Source organism: Apis laboriosa, unplaced genomic scaffold, assembly GCF_014066325.1.
Source record: "Apis laboriosa isolate Shangri-la unplaced genomic scaffold, ASM1406632v1 scaffold112_cov148, whole genome shotgun sequence".
NCBI classification, from domain to species: domain Eukaryota; kingdom Metazoa; phylum Arthropoda; class Insecta; order Hymenoptera; family Apidae; genus Apis; species Apis laboriosa.
Window position 1 is genome coordinate 109,020 of NW_025220865.1, and position 12,585 is coordinate 121,604.

The 12,585-nt window shown below is 30.0% G+C and overlaps 3 protein-coding genes across 5 annotated transcripts in view; all 3 read left to right on the forward strand.

The window, feature by feature from the left end:
• Window positions 1-7,038, forward strand: part of LOC122712351 (dexamethasone-induced Ras-related protein 1) — a 57,316-nt gene extending 50,278 nt beyond the window's left edge. Inside the window, exons 5-6 of one of the 2 annotated variants that reach the window (XM_043931934.1) lie at window positions 588-798; window positions 6,722-7,038. In XM_043931934.1, coding sequence (XP_043787869.1) covers window positions 588-798; window positions 6,722-6,910 — 400 coding nt within the window. In that variant the 3' untranslated portion in view covers window positions 6,911-7,038. Of the gene's footprint in view, window positions 1-587; window positions 799-1,246; window positions 2,824-6,721 lie in introns of those variants that run through there. The other variant, XM_043931926.1, reaches the window with a different exon arrangement.
• A 700-nt stretch (window positions 7,039-7,738) lies between these two features.
• Window positions 7,739-10,653, forward strand: LOC122711589 (peroxisomal membrane protein PMP34). The gene is made up of 9 exons (XM_043930518.1): window positions 7,739-8,112; window positions 8,525-8,677; window positions 8,765-8,825; window positions 9,172-9,238; window positions 9,352-9,500; window positions 9,566-9,682; window positions 9,896-10,143; window positions 10,225-10,292; window positions 10,365-10,653. The coding sequence occupies exons 2-9, from the start codon at window positions 8,606-8,608 to the stop codon at window positions 10,507-10,509; spliced, it is 927 nt and encodes a 308-aa protein (XP_043786453.1). The 5' UTR covers window positions 7,739-8,112; window positions 8,525-8,605; the 3' UTR covers window positions 10,510-10,653.
• A 27-nt stretch (window positions 10,654-10,680) lies between these two features.
• Window positions 10,681-12,452, forward strand: LOC122711606. Of its 2 annotated transcripts, XM_043930565.1 has the most exons (5): window positions 10,681-11,223; window positions 11,326-11,536; window positions 11,603-11,788; window positions 12,028-12,213; window positions 12,311-12,452. In XM_043930565.1, the coding sequence occupies exons 2-5, from the start codon at window positions 11,354-11,356 to the stop codon at window positions 12,389-12,391; spliced, it is 636 nt and encodes a 211-aa protein (XP_043786500.1). In that variant the 5' UTR covers window positions 10,681-11,223; window positions 11,326-11,353; the 3' UTR covers window positions 12,392-12,452. The 2 variants fall into 2 exon arrangements, with proteins under 2 accessions (XP_043786500.1, XP_043786491.1); XM_043930556.1 differs by having other exon boundaries at window positions 11,326-11,788.
• Window positions 12,453-12,585: the final 133 nt, after the last annotated feature.

Consider the following 12,585-nt stretch of genomic DNA (forward strand, 5'->3'; position numbering starts at 1 on the left):
CTGTCACTTGAAATTTATGGATTATATGTTAAAGTGTTGTGACCTGTTTCCAACCCTTTTAATATAAAATGTTATCCTGCACTCGAGGATTTCCTCGAGCGTATTTTTAATGTATTCCCTTGCGCTTCGTTTACATATTCTTAATGTAATCTTATTCGTATTATTTAATAGACATCTACTATATTATATTATACGTATATATATATATATTATCGAACGAAGTACGATTCTACAAATTATTACATGTATTTTCATTCTTGACCTCGTTGAAGTGAGAAACGTTAAAAAAAAAAATGAGCGGAAGAAAATGTACATTTTTTATAATATATGCTGATACATCGCATGAAAACTTTAGAACGAGCAAAATTTTAGATTTTCCATATTATTTCCATCGCATCACTGAAGCGAAATGTATATTATTCACTTACGATATTTGAAAAAAAAAAAAAAAAATTACTTAGAAATATGAAGAACTAAAAGTTTTACTAAAACGAGTATTAAGAAATAAGAACACGTTTAAATATCCTTGAGTAAATCAATTATGAGATTCTGTTCTAGCGATATTACAAATCCCATCTGTTACGCAGAATAGTTACGGTTGAAGAGGCTGAAGAGTACTGCAACAGTCAGGACGATTGCTGCGTATTCGTGGAGGCGTCCGCGAAGAGGAACTACCACGTGGAGGAGCTTTTTTACCAACTGTTCGTAGTGGCAGGTTTGCCGTTGGAAATGGCGCCGAATCATCACAGAAAGGTCCCACTCACTTTCGGATCTCCGACCATGTTACCACCGTCACAGGTAAAGGATCACCACTCCTTCCTTTAAAACGATCGAATGGCGCGAATGAGTCCCAAACGGATGAATCCCCGAACACGATCTTCGTAGAAAATAATTTTAAAGAATTTTAAAGAACCAGGCGTTGAGCTGAGAGAATACTTGTTCATTTCACGGTGCTCGATTCGAAACAGCGGAGGGGGAGAGAATGTTCCATCGAAAGGAGAGGTAAACGAATTCGTAGTAGTGAATTGAACGATTCTCAAACTCGATGAACAAAAGAGGGTGTCTCTCGGTGCAAGTGGGTATATAACTCGAGGGTGGTGAGCACCGCGTTAAATCGGATAAACGATTACGTTCCCTATTCGGAGAGCGTGTCGAGTGGATCTCTCTCTCTCTCTCTCTCCTTTTTTTTTCTTTTTTTCCCCCTCCTCTTTGAAAAGCGTTTGAAAGAGCGACAATTTGTTTCCAGCCAAGGCACAAAGCCACCCTGAGTATAAAGCGACGGTTGAGCGACGCCTGCGGCGTCGTGGCGCCCAACGTACGCCGGCCAAGCATCAGAACGGATCTGATGATTATGAGAACGAAAACGTGCTCCCTGGCAGCCGGGAATGAGAACAACGCGCCTGGATCGAGGATCACCCTGCGTACAGACGCCAGAAAGACGTGCTCCATTCAGTGATATCCCTGCTGTCGAAACGAATAAGAATTCGAGACGAATATAAGAATCCGATCCTCGTTAAAGAAACACGATTCCCTCGATCACGATCGAGCAATCGTGGATCGAGCATTGTATCGTTATCTTTCTCTCTGTCTTTCTCTCTTTCTCTCTCTCTCTCCCTCTCTTTCTTTTAGAAAAAGGAAGAAGAGAAACGATTTTGAACTTTGATGCTCGTTCACGAGAGGATGTGGAGGAGGATGAAAACGTGAAGTATCTGGCAGTATTTGCGTTTTTTCACATTAATAATCGTGTATAATGAAGTAGGGGCGAGGAATCGTGAAGCGAGGATCGTGGAGGAAAAGGGAAAACGTTTAAACCGACCACGCCGCTCGCCTTAATTAATTAAAGAGATAGGTCTAGCATAGGGTCCCGGAAGTGAGACGTATATTAATAAGATACAATCGGGAGGATCGTTTGTTAAGATTAATCAATCGACATCGATCGAAAAGGGTGCACGAAAGGGTGTAATTGCGGTTAGGGAGACGAAGGGGATAAGAGATAAACGTTCTCGTGATAAACATTCGGATCTTTTTTGAGGAACAGTCGACCATTCTTGTATACTCTGAGCGAAATATTTGTCGAACTATTTATTATTTACTTTTTTACTCGAACGAAGTTTGAAATCGAAGTATGCTTTGAAACTTGTTCGATTATACGTACAGTGATTAGATGGAAAAATAATAATTCTATTTTGAATTAATTTGATCGAGATAATAATTTGATTTCGAAACAGAAGATCGATATTTACTGTCCTCGTAATTTGTTCAAATGGTCGACTGATCGTGACGCTTGGATTCTATTTAAGCATGATCGTTAAGCCGATACGAACCAAATACGTGTATACGTGTATATATAATTAATTTATTATTATGAAACGCGATGGCACACTATTGTATCGAATATGTATGAGCATTGGATGCATTTGATCAATCATCGGGAAAAATTTGAATCATTTGGAAATATCGTTCGATATTTCAATAATTACCGGCAATTATAATTCGTCCAATTTATAATCGATCGATTCGAGTTTCATTTCCTATCGTATTCGTAATTCTAAATTGAACGACTCGACTTGTTTTTTTAACAAAGGTAAAAAAAAAAAAAAAAATATATCATCGAAATTCGAAACGCTCTCGAAACTTTCGAATCTTTCGTATTCAAATTATTCGAACGCTTGCAACATTAACGCACAATGTTGCTCAACGTTGAAACATTGTTAATAAACTATATAATAATCGAAGCGCTAAATGAAAAAAAGAAACATAACGTGTGTGAACGTACACGAGACGCATCTTTTCGTAAAACTCATCCCTGATTTTCGGACCAAATGAAACGTTTCGTTCTCTTGTAATAAATGCGTAAATAAGAATAATCAACACGTGCCTCTTTTTTCCTTATTAATATCATCACCTTCTTGTTTTTTTCGATGGAAAAAAATTATAATAATTCCATCCATCCGGTTCATTAATATGAAATTACCATTTTCTCTCTCTCTCTCTCTCTCTCTCTCTCATAGTTGAAGCTGTGCAATAACTCAACAACTGGAAACTTTCTTGGACAACCTTGTTAGTCAAAGTAACAAGAGAGGAAAGTAATTAACCATTAGGGAGGAAACGTCGTAGGTATTTAAAAAGTAATGCGACTCGAATCGTCCACCTTTCTATTCATGCAATCATTTTCGAATCAACGCTCTAAAAATCCTAACGAAAAAGTGTTTTCTTCTTTTTTTCCTTTTTTTTTTTTTTTTTTTTTTTTTTTTTACAAACTTCTCGGTAGATTAATTACCCTTATAAAAGAAAGTTCTGCCTCGAGAGTAGTTCCGGGGGTGAGGCCAATTACACGATTAATACGTTAATTAATTTCCTGACCGCAGAATTTCCTTTCTGCTCGTTTTTACAATCCTTATTACAGACGGTTCAATTGCAAACACGCTGAAACATCGTTTCTAATTAAACGCGACGAGGGTTGTTGTGTTTTCAAAAAGCAAAAAAAGATTCTTCCCTCCTGCCCAGGTTTTTTTTAAAATCGCTTCAATGTGATTTTCAAGTTGAGTATTCGATCTTCTTTATTATTCCGTGCACTTGGACGGCCTTCAGAGACTTGGTCACTTGGACGAACTCGAAAGTCCATCCATAATGTTGGTTGTTGTTTTATCGAGCAGCAATAGTTTGGAACAGTAATGGTTTTAGTATTTATTGATGAACAACTCGTTCGAGTGTATTCAAATGGCCATTCAACCGTCGTATCTCTCGTGATATTTCGCTCGATAGCCCTCAGCGACACTTCGAACCTAACTCAGGTATTCATTGAAATACATTTAAATCAAGTCATCGAGGTAACTTCTCCTTTCTTCTTCTTTTTAATGGCCAAATACGATCTTTCGATAATAATTGAATCATCGGTTCAGAATTTGAAAGAAATAATTATACACTTATCCATCAAGAATGACATTTCAATCCATTTCAATCCTTTAAAAAAGAAAAAAAAATTGTTAAATTGATATTATTTTAATTCGTATCGAGCAAACTTATAAATTATTTTTTTTTTTTTAAAGCATTTTAAAACATGCTTGCGTGATTAGAAAAACAAAGTTCAACAAAATATCAAATAATGATTCGTAATAAAAACTTAAGGTATTCAAATTAATGCTTGATGATTACTTTTTATATATTCACATACATTTATGTGAATATTCATGAGATAGATCCTGTTAATTATCAGTTAATTATCTGATGCCAAAATATTTATAATTTATTACCAATTTATCTTGAAATTTTTTTTACGTTCATACAAAAACAATAATTTTATAATTCTTTTCATAAAATTACATTATAATGCAAGGAATAAATATATTTTCAATATCAAAAATATCTCGAAGCGAATCTTCTCTCTCTGCCAATAGCTTCTTCGTTCTCTGGATATTCAGATATTCTGTCTTGGATTAACCGTCTAAAAAATGTCAACGAATAAAAATCCCTTTATTCTTAATCCTATACGATATATTTTGACGAAATGCTCGTTCGAATTCCTCTTTGTTTCGCTTTTTTAAATTCATTTTTCCCGATTTCAAAACTGCAATACAAAAATACAAGTGCAAGAAATAACAAATTCCAAAGATCGTGAACAAAAATTTTGGATCTTTAAAGATCCAAGTTTGGATTTTCAAAAGAAAAATACAGTCTGGGACATGACACGACGTATCGAGATTCAAGGAGCAGAATCCATTAGAAGGAGTTTCTGTACAGAGAGAGATGACCACAAAATTCCTGACGGGCGGAATGTTTAATTAAACTCCGTCAAGAACTTGGAGAATTTCGGACGAGGCGTCACAAAGCTCGTGCATCGCGAGATGTGTCTCCTTTATCGCAAGGAAAGGTAATATCGACGATATAACAGTTTTTTTCCCGCGAACGACTCATTTAATTAATTCTAATTTCTCGTTCCTCTCCGTTTTAATTAAAGAATTACCACCTTTATATGAAAATATATTCGCATTATGCTCATTTTTTCCTATAGACTTTTTTCTTTTTTTTTTTTAACCTTAAGTCAAATAAAATTTTGTTATGCGCAACTTTCGTGCGAAATGTAATATTATCGTCTGTGCAAATTAATTCCATTGTTTCAGTATGATTCGACATAGAATACTTAATTGATTTAATTCTTTAATTCATAAGTATCGTATTAGCATTGAAACGAAAATGAAGTCAAGAGATGTTGAAAGAATTAAAATTCAGCGAGGAATTAATATTTAAGATTTGTTCATATCTAGGTTTTTATATTGAATATATATATTCAATCATATATTTATAATTAGTAATAAAAATGATGTAATTATTATTAATATATGTTAATATTTAATATAAAAAGTGAGAATGTTAAATATTTATATTTTCATACATAATGAAGTAGATTTAATGATTCGTTAATCAGAATATATAATTATCATTTATAGATGTTTTTTAATATTTTCGAAATCGTTGGAAAAATGTAGAACGAAATTGATAGCGAAATGATAATTTTTTACCGTGTAATAATAACTTATTGGTGGTAAAAGAGTACAATACAATGTCTTAATCATCCACATTATTTTCAAGGTAATTATTTCCATTATCGTGAATAAAATTTGCTTATAATGAAGGAAATGTAAATTCATATTTACATATACATTCTACGGAAAAATACGTAGAATTCAGTAAAACTCGAAAATTAATGAAAAAAAGTATGAGTAAAAGTAAATAAATAATATGACATTAATACGAAAGAAGTATACGTAATCAAACGAAAGTGAATAATCATATCGATCATTTTTTTTCTTCCTATAAAAATAACCGAAAACAAAAATCAATTTAAAAAACATAGCTGCATAATTAAAATAGTATATTATAAAATGATAATCCAAGGATTTACAGAATGACAATTTTTTCCTAGCGAATACATGTATATATCAGTCATAAGATCAATATATATTATCAAAGCAAGGATATTTGCAAATCTGATCAGAATGATTTAAATTTCACTCACATTTCATGCGACTATTATAACACGAATGATTTTCGATGTCTTATTTTTTTTTTTTTTAATGCGCAATATCATAAAAAATTTCAAATTATAATTATAATTTTAATAAATTTAAGATAATCATGGTTCAGTTATGCATAATTACAAAAATAGGATATAAATATGAAAATTACTACATTATATAGGATATAATGTAGTAGTTTCTTTAAGATACGCAATTTTCAATTTTGATAAAGTAGCAAACATTATTTATTTTATTAACTTCGTTATAAAACAGATTTGAAATATCAATGCAACATTATAATCGTATAATACTTATCTTACAAAAAAGTTGTTTGTGCATTTCGATACATAATATTAATTTAATCTCTATTTTCTATATTTTTAACCAATAACTTTTAATATCATTCTAAAAATTGAAGTTTTTAATTTCAAACTAACAGATCTATTTAGAAAATATTTTTAATTAAATGTGACGGTACAAAAAAATATTTCTCCTCTCTCAAAATAAATATAATAAAATATATCGTGATATCTTATATTTCTCGATAATAATTTCTAATAATTGTCAAATCAATCTCAAAAGTCAAATTATTTTTCGATTTCCTTTTTATCTTCGCTGCGTTCCAGCGATTCGAAAATATTTTCTTGCACAAGAAGAGCAAAGGAAAGAGAGCGAGTTGGAAATCACTTTTCATATGATTGCAGGGACAAACGCTCATGGGAACTGTGCAACGCGTGAATCTGGAAGGATTTTATCCTACAAGGAAGGAAATTCGAGAACAGTTGGTTCTAACGAACAGCCAGCATGAGAATACCCGAGAGAGGGAAATAAATAGGAGATATCTTGAAGAGCGGCATAACCATGAAAACGAGCTGCGAAATTTCGCACGATGAATGATCTCTATCTAAAATTCTTCGCTACTCCGCAGTGATAACACATCAGGGATTCGAATGAATTATTTTATTAATGAAAAAAGACGAGGATCTCTCATTGATTATTTATTATAACTTGATCCCTTATTAAGGATTCTTATTTCTTTACATTCTCGTCCATCCAATTTATTTAAGCCTCGTTAAGATGTTGATTTATCATTTAATTAGATATTATTAATATTAATATATTTTTTGCGAAAGATTCATATGTAATAATTCATTTTTATTTATTCATAAAATATTTTATGAAATAGATGTATATATTTATACTTTAATATGTATAAATATATATATTTTATTTGCGAAATCAAAAAATATAGAAAAGATTTATTTATAATATCATTCAAATATTCCTATATTTCTTTCCATATTTAAATTATGAATTAGGTTATTAAATTAAATTATTTTTATATGAATTTGAATGTATGAATATGAATTTATCAGTGAATTTGAATAATCAGTGATAATATAAATAAAAAATATTAAATAAAATTTATCCTTGAAATTGAAATTTTCTTATATTTATCAAGATTTAAATTATAATTTATAATTCAAATAAAAAATGAATATTAGCTAATCAAAATAAATTCAAAGTTTTAATGTACGACATTTCAATTAATAAAAATAAATTTGAATCAAAGAATATATATACAGGTGAGATAGAATTTATAATCACGCCTGCGCTCAGAAAATCGACCTCTCGAACCATTGATGTAACCACAAGCACGAAATATGCGCAAGCGTATTATTCACAAGGAATCCATTATCACCACAGTAATTTTATCGGAGGCGTATAGTTCGAGATGGATCAAGCAAAAACTTTACATCGAACTTGGGCTTTGAGCCGCTAACCAAGTCGTGTCGCATCGTTCGTCGTAATCAAGATTGAAATATTCATTCGCATATATAAAAGAACGTAAAAACTAACCGCGCGTACATACGACCATAGGACGGCCATTCTTGAGTAACGAGTGTATATGATAGGCACGTGGACGATACGAGTTTACGAATTGTTCGGAATTTTTCTTTGCCAGTGTTAACGTGTCTCTTGTCGAGCAAAGACGTGATTTTTCGTCGAATCAAAATTTATAAATGATATACAATGAGTGTGACAAGTGCTAAGAATTGTTATATTGAAATATTCTTCGATTTTCATTTATACGGTAATTGTTTTCGTTATTAATCTACCGCGTATGTTGTGTTATGTTATCGACGGTGGTAATTGAGTTAAATTCCATTGAATTTTTAAAATTGATCAAAAATATCGATAAAAAATATCAATATTATCGAATAAATAATAATTCTGAGATTGTTAAAAATTAAAAATGAAAGCGAAAATTTATATTTTATATTGGATTGTGTTATATTATAATAATTATATTTAATTATTGAATTAATTTTATTAATCTTTTGATTGATAAATATTTTGAGGGATTAAAATTAAAAATGTTATCGTGATATCTTTTGAAACATAATAATTGTTTTTTTTTTAATATTTTTTAATTATTAAATTATTATATATAAATTATTATATATATTTATTTTTTAAATTAAAGATTTCAAATATGTTTATAGGATAATTATCGATCTTGTGACAATTCGAAATTCGAATACATTTTATTGTAATAAATAAATTTTTGAAATCGACTTCTAATAATGGGTGGTAGAGAACACAATAGAAACATTTTCAGTTATGAAACACTAGTTCACGCAATATCTGGTGCTGCTGTAAGTTTAAAAAAATAATAAATAAACAAGTTTTAAAAAATTAAAAAGCTTATTAATAATTTATAATTTAATTTTTAATATTTTCAGGGTGGTGTCGTTGCCATGGCAATGTTCTTCCCTTTGGATACAGTACGAAGCAGATTACAACGTAAGTTATATTGAACCATTAAATTTTTTATATATTTATTTTAAAAAATTTTATATAAATTTTATATATTATAAAAAAAAATTCTGTAATAAAAATCATATTATATTTTTATATATACATTGAATAAATATTATTGAAAATAATCAATAAATAAAAACGATAGATTAGAATACTTACAAGCGTTTGTAGCATAAAAAATCAGATTAACTTTCATGTCATCAACTGATTATATTGTATACAAAATACATTATGTAAAAAATATATTTATATTTTGTTATGAAATATAAGTACTTTATCTTAAGTTGGTTACAACGTAGTTTAAAAATCAATATTTTTTTTTTTGTAGTGGAAGAAGATAGAAAATCGAAAAGTACACTGGCAACAATACGCGATCTCGTCGAAAAAGAAGGACCGTGAGTTTTTTTTATTTTACAACGTATATACACTTCAACTTGTATTATTTTAACAACTTGTTAAAATAATAATATTTTGCATCCATATTACAAAATTTATATTCTTTACACAGAGAAACTTTATACAGAGGAATTATACCTGTTCTTCAAAGTTTGTGTGCCAGTAATTTCGTTTACTTCTATACATTCCACGGTTTAAAAATGCTTAAATCGCAAAGAAAGCAATCAGCTGGAAATGATTTATTTCTTGCATCAATCGCAGGTAAATACGTAACAAAAAAATAATTATTATTTGAGATACTATTAGTTAAAAATTATTTTTTTTAGGCGCAATTAATGTTTTAACAACGACACCATTATGGGTGGTAAATACTAGATTGAAAATGAGAGGTATCGATCGTACACCGGAAAGAAATAATAATAACAAATATAATACGTTATATGGTAAGTTTTAAAATTACGTAGATGAATAAATCAATATCAGTAAAATAAATAACAAATATGTAGAATCTTATCATATAATTAAGTAAAGTACAATGTCTAACTTTTGACGTACGGGAAATAAGTATCGGAATTCATTTTCATAAATATGAATTTACTTTGTGAAAACATTCTACTTGAAATAAATTAATAATTTTACACGTATTATATATTTAGCTGGCCTTATACATATATGGAAATACGAAGGAATAAAAAGTCTTTGGGCAGGGACTTTGCCAAGCTTAATGTTAATCATAAATCCAGCTATTCAATTCATGACTTATGAGGCTATTAAGAGAAAAATTTGCATGTCTCTAAATGATTCACAACCATCTGCATGGGTTTTCTTTGTTATTGGTGCCGTAGCGAAAGCGGTAGCAACCATATTAACTTATCCATTGCAATTAGTTCAAACGAAACTGAGAGTGCGTATTATATATTTTCTTTATAAATATAAATCATTAATTTTTATAAATATTATTTATATGATATGATTTTAATTTTAGCATGGTCATAAATATCCAAATCTACCACCAAACGCTGGCATTTTAGAAATTCTATTTTACATATTAAAGTAAGTAATATCTAATAAATCTTATTAAATATATATTTATATTTAATGTTATATTTGAATTCTTATTTACAGAAAACAAGGAATAATAGGATTGTACAAAGGAATGGAAGCCAAATTATTGCAAACTATTCTGACGGCAGCATTAATGTTTTTGACTTATGAAAAAATTTCAAGATTTGTTTTTCATATTCTTTTGCATAAACCGATATTGAGATAATAAGTTTTTACACATCGAACAGTATTAATTATTAATATTAATATTGTTCTGTGAGTTTTCGCTTATTATAATAATAAGTAATATATAAGTAATATATAAAATGTGCAATATATACATTACGATAAAGTTACTTTAAAATTAAAACTTATTATAAGAAAATACCGAGAAAACATTTTTTTAGATACATTTTTTAGAAAACATTTTTTCATAGTAAATGAGAATAAAATTTAGAAATAAAAAAATTTAAATTGTATCATATTTTTCGATATTTATCTTATTAATAATTCGTTTACATAGCGATTAACGAGTTAGCATTGGAATGTCATAAAATAGGTGCTCTCTTGTTTAACCACAAGTCTCAAGTCACGTAACAGGAAAAATATCCATCAAACTTTATCCGTATATCCGGAAAATGTGAACTCAAGTACCGAGAATACTGGCGAATCTCAAGAAAACGCGCTTTCGGTTTCAGTCGCATTTTCGTCGTCAATCCAGTCACTCCATATCGCCTGTGTCGCAGACGCGAAAAATAGAATCAAAATGGGGCGATAAACAAGCCGAACTCATAAATCCTATCAATCAGAACAGTTTAACATTGAAAAGGATTGAACAAAAATCTACAAAGGCGATTTTAAAATTCTGGAATAGACTGAAGCCTCGCAAAAGCGCGAGGAAGAAAATAGAACCTCCTGCGAGTAAACCATTAGCTTCTGTGTAGGTTAAATTGCTTGATGAAATTCATTCTTCCAATGCTTCTCAAAAATTATATTTATAAAAATATGATATTAACAATGATGAAATGTTAATTTATTTCAGATGGAATTTTAATAATGTTGAAAAAAAAATGAGCGCTAGATCACAACGTGGGAATCACGACACGTCGGCCAGCAAACGACTTCATAGCCCGCGTATCAATCCAAAAAATCGCGGACCAAGACCTCATATAACATATGATTACGATGCTGCGATCAGTCAACCGGATGTACCGAGTTTGATTGATTATAAGAAACTCGGTCGTGGGGCGATGGTTAGTGGAGTCCTGCTTAAAAAGAGAACTTTAAAAAAACGAATTAAGCCAAGAAAGAATTTTCAGAAAAGATCACAGGATTTCAAAACGAAACCGTTGGTCCAAAAAAAAGGTATGCGATTGCCTGGTAGTAAAACCGGGAATCCAGCGAACAAAACAGTTGGATCTTCTTCTAATTTTGACAAAGATCATGTCGATGAAAAAGAAGATATTATCAATGATACTATCGACGATTTGTCAAACATATTGAAGGTTCGTACTTTTTCTTCTTTTTATTTAAAATTTCGTTTTTGAACAGATGACGATTTGTAAAATTGATTCATCATTTATATATCATATATTTCTTTATTTTAAATTTAAATTTAATTTTTTTTTTTCAAGTACTTATTTAGAGGGCTAAAAAAATCGTTTTATTTTATTGTAATGAAATAGAATTTCATTATCTTTAGAAGAATTTATTACTAATGAATGATAAAATTATTTCGTACAAGGATACAACGATAGAGGCGACCGAGAATGATAACGATAGTGAAATTATAGAGGAGAAAATAAAAAATCCGAAATTAGATGATTTCGAATGTGTTGCAACAAAGTCACCAATCACAGTCAAATGCAGTAAAATTCCTCGCGCGAAGATTACTATTTTTCCGGCTCATACGCTTCATGAATCCCATGCGGTAGTATATTTTAATTAAAAATAAAAGTCATTTAATGTATATAATATAATGAATTAACATAAACAGCTTGAACAATAACGAATTATTTACACGATAGACCAAGTTGAAAATAAAGGAATCTCTTCACTTGAAACATCCGACGACTGGTATCGACATGTTAGTTATGCAAATAAGATAAGAAATAATAATACTGAATATCGCTAAAAATTTATCATAACAATTAAACATCAATTTAAAGTATTGAGATCACGGACAACGAGATGAAAAAAGGATGCTGTAAAGAAGAAAATAAAAAAGATGTGGTTCGTTTTGACTGCGAAATACCAAAAGAAACAAAGTACGCGTGATAAACGTAGAAATCTATTTGAAAAA

Excerpts from the sequence above, each read along its gene's own strand:
- LOC122711606 (XM_043930556.1), top strand. The coding sequence starts at position 11,354 with ATGAGCGCTAGATCACAACGTGGGAATCACGACACGTCGGCCAGCAAA. Across the intron at positions 11,789-12,027 it reads ATTTGTCAAACATATTGAAG|GATACAACGATAGAGGCGAC; the intron begins GTTCGTACTTTT and ends ATTTCGTACAAG. Across the intron at positions 12,214-12,310 it reads CGCTTCATGAATCCCATGCG|ACCAAGTTGAAAATAAAGGA; the intron begins GTAGTATATTTT and ends TTTACACGATAG.
- LOC122711589 (XM_043930518.1), top strand. The coding sequence starts at position 8,606 with ATGGGTGGTAGAGAACACAATAGAAACATTTTCAGTTATGAAACACTA. Across the intron at positions 10,144-10,224 it reads TAGTTCAAACGAAACTGAGA|CATGGTCATAAATATCCAAA; the intron begins GTGCGTATTATA and ends TTTTAATTTTAG. Across the intron at positions 10,293-10,364 it reads ATTCTATTTTACATATTAAA|AAAACAAGGAATAATAGGAT; the intron begins GTAAGTAATATC and ends TCTTATTTACAG.